Here is a 16,897-nt window from a genome sequence, read left to right as displayed (position 1 = left end):
TGGATAAGGATTAACAGGAGAACAACCGTTCAGGTTTCCAAAACAGTGATGATAACATCGTCGCCCCCTTGTGGTGAGAGACTAATAACTCACTGAATGGACAGGGTTGCCGTAAGTAACTGCTTTGGAAATGCGAGCATGTGCAATAGGCAAAAACAAAACAGACAACTGACAGATATATAGAAAGAGATTATATATATATACATTTAATTATAACACAAGACAATATGACAATAATACTGATTTCACACAAAGATGACTGATAAGCACTAAATATCATTATAGTACTTGTCAACTCTAGTAAGTCAGTGGCATTACAGCCGTCACACTGCACTTTCTGAGCCTGTCAGTCGCCGCACTGTGCAGTCCCCCACTGGCTTACTGTGCTCAGACTGGGGAGCTGGGCTCACATTAACTGGTAAAGTGACACAAGAGAATCTCTCTCTCTCTCTCTGACACTGTCGTTCACTCCCCCCTCAATCCTGTCCTTGCCTCCTGTCTGTGCCACTGGCCACCCCAGTCCTAGGCTGCTCCCTCCACTCTGCCTCCCGTGTGGGTGCGCTGGTGCCTCCGCAGGTCCCCCGACTGGCAGAAGCCCTTGCCGCACTGGGCGCAGGAGTAGGGCCGCTCGCCTGTGTGCGTGCGCTGGTGTTTGCGGAGCACGTACACCCGGGCGAAGCTCTTGCCGCACTGGGTGCAGCTGTAGGGTCTCTCGCCGGTGTGGGTGCGCTGGTGGGTGCGCAGGACGTACTCCCGGCAGAAGCTCTTGCCGCACTGGGCGCAGCGGTACGGCCGCTCGCCCGTGTGCACACGCTGGTGGCTGCGGAAGACGTGCTCCCGGCCGAAGCTCTTGCCGCACTGGGCGCAGCGGTACGGCCGCTCCCCGGTGTGGGTGCGCTGGTGGATCTTGAGGCTGGCGGACTGGCTGAAGTTCTTCCCGCACTGGACGCAGGGGTAGGGCCGCTCCCCGGTGTGTACGCGCCGGTGCGTTTTGAGGTCCCCAGACTGCGTGAAGCTCTTGCCGCACTGGGCGCAGCAGTAGGGCCGCTCCCCGGTGTGGGTGCGCACGTGCGTCTTCAGGCTCTCAGCTGTGGTGAAGCTCTTACCACACTGGGCGCAGGGGTATGGCTTCCCTCCCAGGTGGGCGAGCCGGTGCGCCCCCAGCTTCTCTGACTGGCTGAAGCTCTTTCCGCACTGGGCGCAACGGTAGGGCCGCTCCACGGCATGCGTCTGCTGGTGCTTGCGCAGATTGCCCGACTGGCTGAAGCGTTTGCCGCACTGGGCGCAGCAGTAGGGTCGCTCCCCCGTGTGGACCAGCTGATGGGCCTTCAGCTTCTCGGGCCGGGCGAAGCTCCTGCCACACTGAGCGCAGTGGTACGGCCGCTCGCCTGTGTGCCCGCGCTGATGGGCCCGGAGGTTGCCCACAGTGCCGTAGCTCTTGCCACACTGGGCGCAGCTGTAGGGCCGCTCCCCAGTGTGGACGCGCTGGTGCCGCCTCAGGTTGTAGGGCGTGCTGAAGCTCTGGCCGCACTGGGCACACAGGTGACCACCCTGTAAGGTGGCAGGAGGTGTTGCGGGGGGTACAGGGCAGCCAGAGGCCTCAGGGTCAAACCAGTCGGCGTCAACCTGCACTATGTGAAGTCCATCTGTTTCCTCTTTGATGAGCTCAGGCCCCAGGGCAGACCCGGGCGGGGCGTTGCTGTGGGGCCAGGGGAGGTCAGTCTGCTGCTCCCATTCAGCGAACTCCGGCTCCTCCTCCTCCTGTTTGATGCATTCGAGAACCCCCGTGACTGTGGGGTGCGGTTCACCATCACCCGGCTCTGCGGTACAGAGGAGCAGTGGCTGGACATGCTGTTCTGGCTCCAGGCGGCCCTGTCCGCTGCTCACTGCTTGAGTTCGATCGGAGCCCACACTGGGGGCGAGGGCCAGCTCTGCAGAGCGGAGAGACTGTACCCTGGAGAGATCCGCCGTGTGAGGGGAGTCCAGCTCTGGGTCGCTCTTTTTCTCATAGGGAGGCAGAAGCTTTGCATCAGACCCCAGTGCCCTGAGTCCTGGTGATGACCCCTCAGTGTGTGGCTCTGCCATGTGGCCAGACTCCAGTCCCCAGAGCTCCTCCTCACTCAGTCTGCTCCTGGTTGTCTTCAGTAGCTGTGGGGAAAAGTATATCCAAAATCTGTATTTGTTTGTTTATTACGTTAAACAGAAATACAGGCCACAAGACTTTAAAACACAGTTTAAAATTGGATCTACAGGGAGACAGAGACGTCCCAGTGATAGAGCAGATGTGAAGTTTGGTTTAGTTAGTATTTAAATGTGCTGTCAAACATGACACCAAATTCACAATCACTTTGTATTTCTCCCCCCGACCCACACGCACACAAAATAATATTTGCTAATGTGCTGTAAATTGAGCATAGCTGAAAGACAATGTTCTTAAGGACATCATCACAACAGCACCCCAGTGCACAGCCAGGGGTGTTTCCCACAGTGAGCTCTGAGGACTCAGGTGAAGAGTGTGAAGACTTTCCATTACCAGCGCATTGAAACATGACTGAGGAAGAGGCTCAGGACAATCGCTCTAGTGTCACACTGCTGCACAGCATAGCCAAGCACAGTAGATCACAGCATAGCACAGTAAAGCTCAGCACAGTGTAACAGCACAGTGTAACAGCACAGTAAAGCTCAGCACAGTGTAACAGCACAGTGTAACAGCACAGTAGAGCTCAGCACAGTGTAACAGCACAGTGTAACAGCACAGTGTAACAGCACAGTGTAACAGCACAGTGTAACGGCACAGTAGAGCTCAGCACAGTGTAACAGCACAGTAGAGCTCAGCACAGTGTAACAGCACAGTGTAACAGCACAGTAGAGCTCAGCACAGTGTAACAGCACAGTGTAACAGCACAGTGTAACAGCACAGTGTAACAGCACAGTAGAGCTCAGCACAGTGTAACAGCACAGTGTAACAGCACAGTGTAACAGCACAGTAGAGCTCAGCACAGTGTAACAGCACAGTGTAACAGCACAGTGTAACAGTACAGTAGAGCTCAGCACAGTGTAACAGCACAGTGTAACAGCACAGTGTAACAGCACAGTAGAGCTCAGCACAGTGTAACAGCACAGTGTAACAGCACAGTAGAGCTCAGCACAGTGTAACAGCACAGTGTAACAGCACAGTAGAGCTCAGCACAGTGTAACAGCACAGTGTAACAGCACAGTGGAGCTCAGCACAGTGTAACAGCACAGTGTAACAGCACAGTAGAGCTCAGCACAGTGTAACAGCACAGTGTAACAGCACAGTGTAACAGTACAGTAGAGCTCAGCACAGTGTAACAGCACAGTGTAACAGCACAGTGTAACAGCACAGTGTAACAGCACAGTAGAGCTCAGCACAGTGTAACAGCACAGTGTAACAGCACAGTAGAGCTCAGCACAGTGTAACAGCACAGTGTAACAGCACAGTAAAGCTCAGCACAGTGTAACAGCACAGTGTAACAGCACAGTGTAACAGCACAGTAAAGCTCAGCACAGTGTAACAGCACAGTGTAACAGCACAGTGGAGCTCAGCACAGTGTAACAGCACAGTGTAACAGCACAGTGTAACAGCACAGTAGAGCTCAGCACAGTGTAACAGCACAGTGTAACAGCACAGTAGAGCTCAGCACAGTGTAACAGCAAAGTGTAACAGCACAGTGTAACAGCACAGTAGAGCTCAGCACAGTGTAACAGCACAGTGTAACAGCACAGTGTAACAGCACAGTAGAGCTCAGCACGGTGTAACAGCACAGTGTAACAGCACAGTGTAACAGCACAGTGTAACAGCACAGTAGAGCTCAGCACAGTGTAACAGCACAGCACAGTAAAGCTCAGCACAGTGTAACAGCACAGTAAAGCTCAGCACAGTGTAACAGCACAGTGTAACAGCACAGTAGAGCTCAGCACAGTGTAACAGCACAGTGTAACAGCACAGTGTAACAGCACAGCACAGTGTAACAGCACAGTAGAGCTCAGCACAGTGTAACAGCACAGTGTAACAGCACAGTAGAGCTCAGCACAATGTAACAGCACAGTGTAACAGCACAGTGTAACAGCACAGTGTAACAGCACAGTAGAGCTCAGCACAGTGTAACAGCACAGTGTAACAGCACAGTGTAACAGCACAGTAGAGCTCAGCACAATGTAACAGCACAGTGTAACAGCACAGTGTAACAGCACAGTAGAGCACAGCACAGTGTAACAGCACAGTGTAACAGCACAGTGTAACAGCACAGTAGAGCTCAGCACAGTGTAACAGCACAGTGTAACAGCACAGTAAAGCTCAGCACAGTGTAACAGCACAGTGTAACAGCACAGTGTAACAGCACAGTGGAGCTCAGCACAGTGTAACAGCACAGTGTAACAGCACAGTGTAACAGCACAGTAGAGCTCAGCACAGTGTAACAGCACAGTGTAACAGCACAGTAGAGCTCAGCACAGTGTAACAGCACAGTGTAACAGCACAGTGGAGCTCAGCACAGTGTAACAGCACAGTGTAACAGCACAGTGGAGCTCAGCACAGTGTAACAGCACAGTGTAACAGCACAGTGTAACAGCACAGTGGAGCTCAGCACAGTGTAACAGCACAGTGTAACAGCACAGTAGAGCTCAGCACAGTGTAACAGCACAGTGTAACAGCACAGTAGAGCTCAGCACAGTGTAACAGCACAGTGTAACAGCACAGTGTAACAGCACAGTAGAGCTCAGCACAGTGTAACAGCACAGTGTAACAGCACAGCACAGTGTAACAGCACAGTGTAACAGCACAGTGTAACAGCACAGTAGAGCTCAGCACAGTGTAACAGCACAGTGTAACAGCACAGTAGAGCTCAGCACAGTGTAACAGCACAGTGTAACAGCACAGTGTAACAGCACAGTAGAGCTCAGCACAGTGTAACAGCACAGTGTAACAGCACAGTAAAGCTCAGCACAGTGTAACAGCACAGTGTAACAGCACAGTGTAACAGCACAGTGTAACAGCACAGTAGAGCTCAGCACAGTGTAACAGCACAGTGTAACAGCACAGTGTAACAGCACAGTGTAACAGCACAGTAGAGCTCAGCACAGTGTAACAGCACAGTGTAACAGCACAGTAAAGCTCAGCACAGTGTAACAGCACAGTAGAGCTCAGCACAGTGTAACAGCACAGTGTAACAGCACAGTAGAGCTCAGCACAGTGTAACAGCAAAGTGTAACAGCACAGTGTAACAGCACAGTAGAGCTCAGCACAGTGTAACAGCACAGTAAAGCTCAGCACAGTGTAACAGCACAGTGTAACAGCACAGTGTAACAGCACAGTGGAGCTCAGCACAGTGTAACAGCACAGTGTAACAGCACAGTAGAGCTCAGCACAGTGTAACAGCACAGTGTAACAGCACAGTGTAACAGCACAGTAGAGCACAGCACAGTGTAACAGCACAGCACAGTGTAACAGCACAGTGTAACAGCACAGTGTAACAGCACAGTAGAGCTCAGCACAGTGTAACAGCACAGTGTAACAGCACAGTAAAGCTAAGCACAGTGTAACAGCACAGTGTAACAGCACAGTAAAGCTCAGCACAGTGTAACAGCACAGTGTAACAGCACAGTGTAACAGCACAGTAGAGCTCAGCACAGTGTAACAGCACAGTGTAACAGCACAGTGTAACAGCACAGTAGAGCACAGCACAGTGTAACAGCACAGTGTAACAGCACAGTGTAACAGCACAGTAGAGCTCAGCACAGTGTAACAGCACAGTAGAGCTCAGCACAGTGTAACAGCACAGTGTAACAGCACAGTAGAGCTCAGCACAGTGTAACAGCACAGTGTAACAGCACAGTAGAGCACAGCACAGTGTAACAGCACAGCACAGTGTAACAGCACAGTAGAGCTCAGCACAGTGTAACAGCACAGTGTAACAGCACAGTGTAACAGCACAGTAGAGCTCAGCACAGTGTAACAGCACAGTGTAACAGCACAGTGTAACAGCACAGTAGAGCTCAGCACAGTGTAACAGCACAGTGTAACAGCACAGTGTAACAGCACAGTAGAGCTCAGCACAGTGTAACAGCACAGTGTAACAGCACAGTAAAGCTCAGCACAGTGTAACAGCACAGTAGAGCTCAGCACAGTGTAACAGCACAGTGTAACAGCACAGTAAAGCTCAGCACAGTGTAACAGCACAGTAGAGCTCAGCACAGTGTAACAGCACAGTGTAACAGCACAGTAGAGCACAGCACAGTGTAACAGCACAGTGTAACAGCACAGCACAGTAAAGCTCAGCACAGTGTAACAGCACAGTAGAGCTCAGCACAGTGTAACAGCACAGTGTAACAGCACAGTAGAGCTCAGCACAGTGTAACAGCACAGTGTAACAGCACAGTAGAGCTCAGCACAGTGTAACAGCAAAGTGTAACAGCACAGTGTAACAGCACAGTAGAGCTCAGCACAGTGTAACAGCACAGTAAAGCTCAGCACAGTGTAACAGCACAGTGTAACAGCACAGTGTAACAGCACAGTGGAGCTCAGCACAGTGTAACAGCACAGTGTAACAGCACAGTAGAGCTCAGCACAGTGTAACAGCACAGTAGAGCTCAGCACAGTGTAACAGCACAGTGTAACAGCACAGTGTAACAGCACAGTAGAGCACAGCACAGTGTAACAGCACAGCACAGTGTAACAGCACAGTGTAACAGCACAGTGTAACAGCACAGTAGAGCTCAGCACAGTGTAACAGCACAGTGTAACAGCACAGTAAAGCTAAGCACAGTGTAACAGCACAGTGTAACAGCACAGTAAAGCTCAGCACAGTGTAACAGCACAGTGTAACAGCACAGTGTAACAGCACAGTAGAGCTCAGCACAGTGTAACAGCACAGTGTAACAGCACAGTGTAACAGCACAGTAGAGCTCAGCACAGTGTAACAGCACAGTAGAGCTCAGCACAGTGTAACAGCACAGTGTAACAGCACAGTGTAACAGCACAGTGTAACAGCACAGTAGAGCACAGCACAGTGTAACAGCACAGCACAGTGTAACAGCACAGTAGAGCTCAGCACAGTGTAACAGCACAGTGTAACAGCACAGTGTAACAGCACAGTAGAGCTCAGCACAGTGTAACAGCACAGTGTAACAGCACAGTGTAACAGCACAGTAGAGCTCAGCACAGTGTAACAGCACAGTGTAACAGCACAGTAGAGCTCAGCACAGTGTAACAGCACAGTGTAACAGCACAGTAGAGCTCAGCACAGTGTAACAGCACAGTGTAACAGCACAGTGTAACAGCACAGTGTAACAGCACAGTAGAGCTCAGCACAGTGTAACAGCACAGTGTAACAGCACAGTAAAGCTCAGCACAGTGTAACAGCACAGTGTAACAGCACAGTAAAGCTCAGCACAGTGTAACAGCACAGTGTAACAGCACAGTGTAACAGCACAGTAGAGCTCAGCACAGTGTAACAGCACAGTGTAACAGCACAGTGTAACAGCACAGTGTAACAGCACAGTGTAACAGCACAGTAGAGCTCAGCACAGTGTAACAGCACAGTAGAGCTCAGCACAGTGTAACAGCACAGTGTAACAGCACAGTGTAACAGCACAGTAGAGCTCAGCACAGTGTAACAGCACAGTGTAACAGCACAGTGTAACAGCACAGTAGAGCACAGCACAGTGTAACAGCACAGCACAGTGTAACAGCACAGTAGAGCTCAGCACAGTGTAACAGCACAGTGTAACAGCACAGTGTAACAGCACAGTAGAGCTCAGCACAGTGTAACAGCACAGTGTAACAGCACAGTGTAACAGCACAGTAGAGCTCAGCACAGTGTAACAGCACAGTGTAACAGCACAGTAAAGCTCAGCACAGTGTAACAGCACAGTAGAGCTCAGCACAGTGTAACAGCACAGTAGAGCTCAGCACAGTGTAACAGCACAGTGTAACAGCACAGTGTAACAGCACAGTGTAACAGCACAGTAGAGCACAGCACAGTGTAACAGCACAGTGTAACAGCACAGCACAGTAAAGCTCAGCACAGTGTAACAGCACAGTAGAGCTCAGCACAGTGTAACAGCACAGTGTAACAGCACAGTGTAACAGCACAGTAGAGCACAGCACAGTGTAACAGCACAGTGTAACAGCACAGTGTAACAGCACAGTAGAGCTCAGCACAGTGTAACAGCACAGTGTAACAGCACAGTAGAGCACAGCACAGTGTAACAGCACAGTGTAACAGCACAGTAAAGCTCAGCACAGTGTAACAGCACAGTAGAGCTCAGCACAGTGTAACAGCACAGTGTAACAGCACAGTAGAGCTCAGCACAGTGTAACAGCACAGTGTAACAGCACAGTGTAACAGCACAGTAGAGCTCAGCACAATGTAACAGCACAGTGTAACAGCACAGTGTAACAGCACAGTGTAACAGCACAGTAGAGCTCAGCACAGTGTAACAGCACAGTGTAACAGCACAGTAGAGCTCAGCACAATGTAACAGCACAATGTAACAGCACAGTGTAACAGCACAGTGTAACAGCACAGTAGAGCACAGCACAGTGTAACAGCACAGTGTAACAGCACAGTAGAGCACAGCACAGTGTAACAGCACAGTGTAACAGCACAGCACAGTAAAGCTCAGCACAGTGTAACAGCACAGTAGAGCTCAGCACAGTGTAACAGCACAGTGTAACAGCACAGTGTAACAGCACAGTAGAGCACAGCACAGTGTAACAGCACAGTGTAACAGCACAGTGTAACAGCACAGTAGAGCTCAGCACAGTGTAACAGCACAGTGTAACAGCACAGTGTAACAGCACAGTAGAGCTCAGCACAGTGTAACAGCAAAGTGTAACAGCACAGTGTAACAGCACAGCACAGTGTAACAGCACAGTGTAACAGCACAGTAGAGCACAGCACAGTGTAACAGCACAGTGTAACAGCACAGTAGAGCTCAGCACAGTGTAACAGCACAGTGTAACAGCACAGTAAAGCTAAGCACAGTGTAACAGCACAGTGTAACAGCACAGTAGAGCACAGCACAGTGTAACAGCACAGTGTAACAGCACAGTGTAACAGCACAGTAGAGCTCAGCACAGTGTAACAGCACAGTGTAACAGCACAGTGTAACAGCACAGTAGAGCTCAGCACAGTGTAACAGCAAAGTGTAACAGCACAGTGTAACAGCACAGCACAGTGTAACAGCACAGTGTAACAGCACAGTAGAGCACAGCACAGTGTAACAGCACAGTGTAACAGCACAGTAGAGCTCAGCACAGTGTAACAGCACAGTGTAACAGCACAGTAAAGCTAAGCACAGTGTAACAGCACAGTGTAACACTATAGCACAGTGTAACAGCACAGTGTAACACTATAGCACAGTGTAACAGCACAGTGTAACACTACAGCACAGTGTAACAGCACAGTGTAACACTATAGCACAGTGTAACAGCACAGTGTAACACTACAGCACAGTGTAACAGCACAGTAGAGCTCAGCACAGTGTAACAGCACAGTGTAACAGCACAGTAAAGCTAAGCACAGTGTAACAGCACAGTGTAACACTATAGCACAGTGTAACAGCACAGTGTAACACTACAGCACAGTGTAACAGCACAGTAGAGCTCAGCACAGTGTAACACTACAGCACAGCACAGTGCAACAGAACACTTATAAAAGTATTAAGCAGCCCTGGTTTATTTGCTATTAAATCAATCCTATAACACACTATAGAGCAGCAACTGACTTTATGGGCTGTTGTCAAAGGCGCAAATTAGCACTAGTCCCGAGTTACACACCGCAGCCCCGCATCTAATATGAAAAGCCACGCAAAAAGCAATCCTGCGCCCACGTTGGCGGACACGGGTCTTGCTGTGCCCTGTTTGTGTCTGGCACCGGGGCAGCGGGCAGCGGGCAGCACTGCGGTGTGTGCGGATGCCCTGCAGCCTGAGAGGCTCTGGGGCTGTAAGTCAGCCTGGTGGCGTGTCGGTGCGTCTGCAAATAAAGCATGAATTAAACAAAACCGCATGAGCGGCTGCTTATTTTACCGGGACCCGCTCTTCCGGTCTCTGCCCCTCTGTCCGGCCGCAGCTCCGCTCTCTCCTCCCGGCTCCTCGGCTCTTCACAGGCGGCCCGTCCGCTCCGGAGCCTCTCTCGGCCGCCGGCGATTGTGCATGAACTTAACCGGCCGTTCGTGTGACCGAAATGCCAAAGCATGCAAGAAAAAAATAAGGGCGAGAAAAGGACACAGTCGGTGTCTCAAATCGTGTAGCAAGAGCCGCTGCGCTTCTCTCGGTCTCTGTCTCAGCTTCTCGCAGACCAACGCCGCCACCTGACGGTTGTTCGGCAGATTCCGGACAATTTCGGTTCTTTCCGGTGGCTGGCTTGTGAGGAGAGCAATGCGATGAGTACATTGCAGTCCAGCACAATACTGTATTGTTCACTACCAAACAATAGTGGATAGTACAATACAGTACAGCCTAGTGCAGTAGAGTTCAGTGCATTGCTATATAGTATTGTTCCTGGGTAGTAAGTGTTATTTCCTAATTGCTTATGCCTCAAAAGTATAGAAAATGGCTATTACTCCCCACAAACTTTGCTTTTGTGACCAGGACAGTGATATTTTGAAATGTACCTATTTCCAATGAGGAAACGGTCGATTTTTTGTCTTTTCATCCACATGAAGTCAGAAAAAAAACAACATATGAATCCAAATGAATGTATTTATACTAAAGTAATACACACATGACTACAAAAGATTTAGAAGCGAGTCGTTTTTCGAGATTTATGATTATACTGTACATTTTGTAGTATTTTTGTATTACAATTAGGAAATAACACTTACTACCCAGGAACAAAAATTGTGTTACATAGTGTTATTACACTTGTGGTTTATGCCTCTGACTATTCTATGTTACTTGATATGGAGATATTGCTTATAGTTCTTAACAAATAAATAACAGTCCAAGTCATGTGGGCAAAATGAGAAATGTATTGTATTCACAGGTTACAGCCAGCTATAGCTTCTTTAAGTTTCAGTCTCATTTCTGATGCTGATTGTACTTAATGTATAATAGAAATACCAGGCTAGTCAGTTTTAAAAATCCAGGAGTCAAATGGTGCAAAGTAAATTAAACATATTACACAGTATTTAGAGAATTACTTCTGCTTATAAGCCCACTGGGTTAAGTGTATAAACATTTATTAGATTATTTTGATAATTTGCATACAGTATAAATATCCATTAACATACTGCAGTTATGATACATACATTTTTATATATGAATGTATAGGATTGTAATCTGGTTCAAGTCTGTCAGATACACACTTTGCCTTTATTTTCCACAAATACAAATACAACACCAGCCAGTGCCTGGTTTTCAGTTGTGTTAAAATCATCCCAATAATAACGAGTTGCTCTCACAGTCTCTTTTGGACATCAACTATCAGAAAATAACAGACAGGCTCAGGAGGTCATTCAAGAGCAGGAGCGAACACACTTTGTGAGCTGAAGATTAATTCTATATCAACACTGAAGGGAGTGGAAAGTTACTGCAGAAGAAGCAATACTTGTTCCGCACAGCAACAGCTGTATTATTAGACCTTTGCAATAATAAGTGCCATAAGAAAGAATGTCTGTTTTTGTCTACTTTGCAAAATATTTAGAACTATGTTTGTTTTCTTGATAAGTCTAACCCTTGTTCTTTGCGAGATTTACAGATGTGCTTTTTTATTAAGTAAAGCCGTGTAGGTGGATGGGTTAAAAAGATGAGTTAGGATATTTTGTTATGTAGAACTTTCTCTGGTCAATCGTGCCACAGAGTAGAAACTTGGCATCCTGCCTAGAATGAGAGGACAGTTAAGATACAGGAAAAGAGAGTATATAAAGTGTTGCTATAACCACTGAAATTGGTGTGGTTTTTTTTTTCTGTACTGCTCTGCCTGTGCAGTCAATAAAACTATATAGTTTGCTGCATCTTGGCTCAATTGACAGGTGACTGACCACTCCTCCTTGGGGCTTCGTGGGGAATATTTGAATCTCACCTTCAACACCATGTGCTATTAAATGTGCCATTTATTTATTTAAGTATATGTATTTAGTTAATTATGCAGTTTTCTGTCAAACAACTCGTCTGTACACAAGACGAGCATAACCACAGTTCAGAGCTAAACCCAATAGACTTACTCCTCTCGTCAGGAAAGGAGACTATCGCTTGATGCAGTGAGACTTCTTCCAATTTGGAAAATAGACGACACATATTTCATACAGATTGTTCGTGTTACTTTACCCAGCAATTGATGTCAACATTACAACCGTTATTATTCATCAAAGGGCAGTAGATGGACAACGCTCAGAGATGTTGCCTGGGTATAGAATTACAGTGCTGGCAGGGGGCAGTAGCTCATTTCTCTTCCCGTGCGCTCTGTAGTAGCCGAGTTGTTGCCCACATGGTCTCTTACTGCAACTCCTTATCTTCATTTCCAAAAGATGCAGAAATCGGAAGGAGGAAGATTATGAGGAAAACAGTCTGTGATGTAGCGGCTGCTTTGCTCACCAACATGCCCCATTTACCCAAAGACAAACCTCACGTCCACATCAGTGACAGAGAGGGTGGGTGTGATGAAAATTAAACACTTGCAATTCATTTTATTATAAAGACCACGAGTCAGGAGAAAATGTTTGTGCAGGGGAGCCGAGTCATGTATTTTCCTACAAGGACCGCGGTAGAGTCGAAGATGTTGATAACAGTGACCAGTCGAGTCACTGAAAAATGTGACTTGAGTCATTACCACCCTGCTGTGAAGACAATCTCTGTGAAGGGTTGTGCAGTGGTTTTAACTAAGCAGCCCAGCCCAGCTCAATGTGTGGGCAGTCATGCTCATCCTGAAACACCACATTCTGCTCAATCCTCCTTTTCCCAGATGGATTAGGCCAGTTAAAAAATATATTCAATTAATACATGATAAGTGACCCTCTCCTCCTCCCACACACAGTATATCTCTGAGGCACGGACCTGAACTGAAGGGTCCATTCCCGCTTAATCTTGCCACCCCTTGGCAAAGTAGAACTATTATATAGTATATATTATATATAATATGTGAACTGAATGTATTACTGAGCAGGAGGATGCTACCTAAAGCAGACTCTTGTATTCTATAGGAAACAACAGGAAAGTCATAGCTAAAGGCTGACTCTTGTATTCTGTGGTAAACAACACAAAAGTATGTCTTGTGTAGATAGTAACTGGAGGTTGACCCTTCTCACCTGGGGCAGGATAAAACAATTTGAGACCTGATTATCTTTATTACTTCCTTTGTAAATAAATGGTTATATTTAGCAGTTTGCTGAGTCAGGGGTACCCACTACATATATAGTGTGTGAGTGTCAATGTAAACTTAAGAGAAGATATTGGTATTGTGATAACTGCTCTCATAATCTGGTTCTTCATCCCGGGACCTTGGTAATAAAAAGCTTTCTTCTGCTGGATTCAGGTTGTGGCTTTTTAAATCGTCCCTACAGCACCAGCATGAGTAGTGAACAACCAGGAAATAACCCTTGTGCTTCCAGACCATCACACAGTGAAGTCATGCATTGTTGCCTCCATGGAGGAGGAGGAGGAGGAGGGTGCTAGGGAGGTGTGCACACTCTTGCTACCAGGATGTTCATAATTTCTTGGGCATGGGCATGGAGGCGTGGAATTGCGATTGTCATGTCCAGCTTTCATTATCATTCTTATTCAGTTTTGCAACTTGAGTGAGTCCATTCGTGTCTTCTCAATATCCTTAAATCTGTGAACGTCCTCCCACACTTCTCACAGCAGTAAGGTCTCTCTCCTGTGTGAGTGCGCTGGTGTCTCTTGAGGTCTCCTCCCAATGTGTAGCTCTTCCCACACTGGGCACAGCTGTACGGTTTCTCTCCTGCATGAAAGCGCTGGTGGACTTTAAGTTCTCCAGCCTGAGCAAAGCTCTTACCGCACTGAGCACAGAGGTACGGTTTCTCTCCCGTGTGAACTCGCAGGTGGCTCCTCAGGTGTCCTGCCAGAACGAACGTCATCTCACACTGGGGGCAGCCATATGGTCTCTCTCCTGTGTGAGTGCGTTGGTGGATTTTAAGGGCTCCGCCCTGAGTGAAGCTCTTCCCACACTGGTCGCAGGAGTAGGGTCTCTCTCCTGTGTGAACTCGCTGATGATTAGTAAGTTCTCCCGATTGACTAAAGCTCTTCCCACACTGTGTGCAGCAGTATGGTTTCTCTCCTGTGTGAGTGCGCTGATGGATTTTAAGTTCTCCTGATGTACCAAAGCTTTTCCAGCACTGGGAGCAGCAGTGTGGTCTCTCACCCGTGTGAGTGCGCTGGTGACTCCGAAGGTTTGCCGACTGACTGAAACTCTTCCCACACTCGGGGCAGGAGTACGGTCTCTCTCCTGTGTGAGTGCGCTGATGGATTTTAAGTTCTCCTGATGTACCAAAGGTCTTTCCACACTGGGTACAGCTGTGTGGTTTCTCTCCTGTGTGAGTGCGCTGGTGATTATTTAGGCTTGCAGCCTGAGTGAAGCACTTGCCACACTTGTTGCAACAGTACGGCTTCTCACCTGTGTGAATGCGCTGATGGACTTTAAGGCTTCCAGCCACAGCGAAGCTCCTTCCACACTGGGTGCAGCAGTATGGTCTCTCTCCTGAGTGGGTACGTTGGTGGTTTTCAAGGTGTTCAACACGAATGAAGCTCTTCCCACACTGGGGGCAACTGTACGGTCTCTCTCCTGTGTGAACTTGCTGATGATTAGTAAGTTCTCCCGACTGACTGAAGCTCTTCCCACACTGTGTGCAGCAGTATGGTTTCTCTCCTGTGTGAGTGCAATGATGGATTTTAAGTTCTCTTGATGTACCAAAGCTTTTCCAGCACTGGGAGCAGCAGTGTGGTCTCTCACCTGTGTGAGTGCGCTGGTGACTCCGAAGGTTTGCCGACTGACTGAAACTCTTCCCACACTCGTTGCAGGAGTACGGTCTCTCTCCTGTGTGAGTGCGCTGATGGATTTTAAGTTCTCCTGATGTACCAAAGGTCTTTCCACACTGGGTACAGCTGTGTGGTTTCTCTCCTGTGTGAGTGCGCTGGTGATTATTTAGGCTTGCAGCCTGAGTGAAGCACTTGCCACACTTGTTGCAACAGTACGGCTTCTCACCTGTGTGAATGCGCTGATGGACTTTAAGGCTTCCAGCCACAGCGAAGCTCCTTCCACACTGGGTGCAGCAGTATGGTCTCTCTCCTGAGTGGGTACGTTGGTGGTTTTCAAGGTGTTCAACACGAATGAAGCTCTTCCCACACTGGGGGCAACTGTAGGGTCCCTCTCCTGTGTGAGTGCGTAGGTGACTATGGAGGTTTGCTGCCTGGGCGAAACTCTTTCCACAATGGGTGCAATGATGGCGGCGCTGAGGTTTTCCAGACCGTGCTGAGGGGGTTGAGCAAGGGGGGCTGCCAGAGTTAGGTGGTCTGGGACGCAGCTGTCTGCGCTGTGATGATGGGCTCTCCACTCTCACTTCACTGTCACTCCTCCCACTGAGCCCCATCCTCAGAGCAGCAGACTCTGGGTCACAATGTCCATCTACAGACAGCTCAGGCCCCAGGTCTGTAACATCATCAGTTTTGAGGTTACTGAGTGTGTCATTGAAGAGAGTCTGTGTTTTTGGCTCCCCTGTGTAAACAAACTCCAGTGTATCGTCCTCTGTTTTAATTTGATCAGACACCAGACTGGGCCCACTCTGTGTTCTGGTAGAGCCCGGCTCAGCACCAGCTGCACTGGGTCCATACTCAGATCCCAGGGGCTGGATCTTGGAGAGATCCGCAGTGTGGGTGTAGTCCAGGTCAGGATCACTCTTTATGAACTTTGGTGTGAACTTGGACTCTGCCGTGTCAGACCCCAGTGCCCCGAGTCCCTGTGTTGACCCCTCAGTCTGTGGCTCTGCCATGTGGCCAGACTCCATTCCCCTGAGCTCCTCCTCACTCCCCTGTTTGTCTTCAGTAGCTGTGGGCTCTGTGTCCTGAATCAGACTGGAGCTCCACTCCTGCTCCCAGTGCTGCTGCTCAATGGGAGCCCTTTCCCCAGAGTCAGGGACAGCGCTGGCCTCTACAGCTCCTGAAGAGAGACGACACAGGAGAACAGCACTGAGAACAGCAGCTTATTTATTTAAACATTTATTCATTCATTCATTGATTTACTTCACCATTTATTTATTGATTTATTTATTCTTTTCTATTTGTATTTATTTTTAATTTTGGCATGGATAGTCTTCCATACACTGTAGTGGATTTATACAGGTTAACATTTCCCCACAGCGATTTGAATACAAAAATATTATCATTCAAAATACATGCCCACACACACGGTTAGGCTATTGAACGTGGTAATACTGAAGTTGTAGCAATTAAATGACTAATTGAAACACAAACAAACAAAAAGCGTACATGAGAAATTAGATTTGCAGCTACACATCAAATAGCTAGACGCCGGTGGATAAAGAGTAGCATATTAGTAAATTGGCGAATCTTAATAAGTATATTACAGCTAAAATGAACTAAAACGCAAAAGCGGGCGTGGCGCCGGAGACAGGCTTTCAGACGCACAGTCATTATCACCCAACATGGCGGCCTGAGCTGTCGCAGTCCTGACGTCATAGGCAATCGAATGCTTGTATTGTGTCTGTGATCTACAATGTAGCAGGCAAAGGGGAAACAGACAAACGAAAGCGCAGCGACTGTCAAACCGCGTAGGTCGTCCTGCAAAACGGCGAATAAAATCCAGTTACTTCACACAGAATACCTACACCTTATTATTTGTATCTTGGTAGGCGCCAGGTAGTTTTTATCTACAGTGTTTCCACCTTGATGGACAGGGCACGA

General features: G+C 48.3%; 1 protein-coding gene across 3 annotated transcripts in view; it reads right to left on the bottom strand.

Moving 5' to 3' along the window:
• Positions 1-197: 197 nt before the first annotated feature.
• Positions 198-16,897, bottom strand: part of LOC136767749 (zinc finger protein 271) — a 62,453-nt gene continuing 45,753 nt past the window's right edge. For 2 of the 3 annotated variants that reach the window (XM_066721715.1, XM_066721717.1), the window contains exon 2: positions 10,976-16,133. In XM_066721715.1, the coding sequence (XP_066577812.1) occupies positions 13,738-16,133 (2,396 nt within the window). In that variant the 3' untranslated portion in view covers positions 10,976-13,737. Of the gene's footprint in view, positions 1,520-10,975; positions 16,134-16,897 lie in introns of those variants that run through there. The other variant, XM_066721718.1, reaches the window with a different exon arrangement.

Source organism: Amia ocellicauda, chromosome 14 (assembly GCF_036373705.1).
Source record: "Amia ocellicauda isolate fAmiCal2 chromosome 14, fAmiCal2.hap1, whole genome shotgun sequence".
In the NCBI taxonomy this organism is placed as follows: Eukaryota; Metazoa; Chordata; class Actinopteri; order Amiiformes; family Amiidae; genus Amia; species Amia ocellicauda.
Note: the sequence above shows the minus strand (reverse complement) of the source record. Positions and strands in the feature narration are given on the sequence as shown.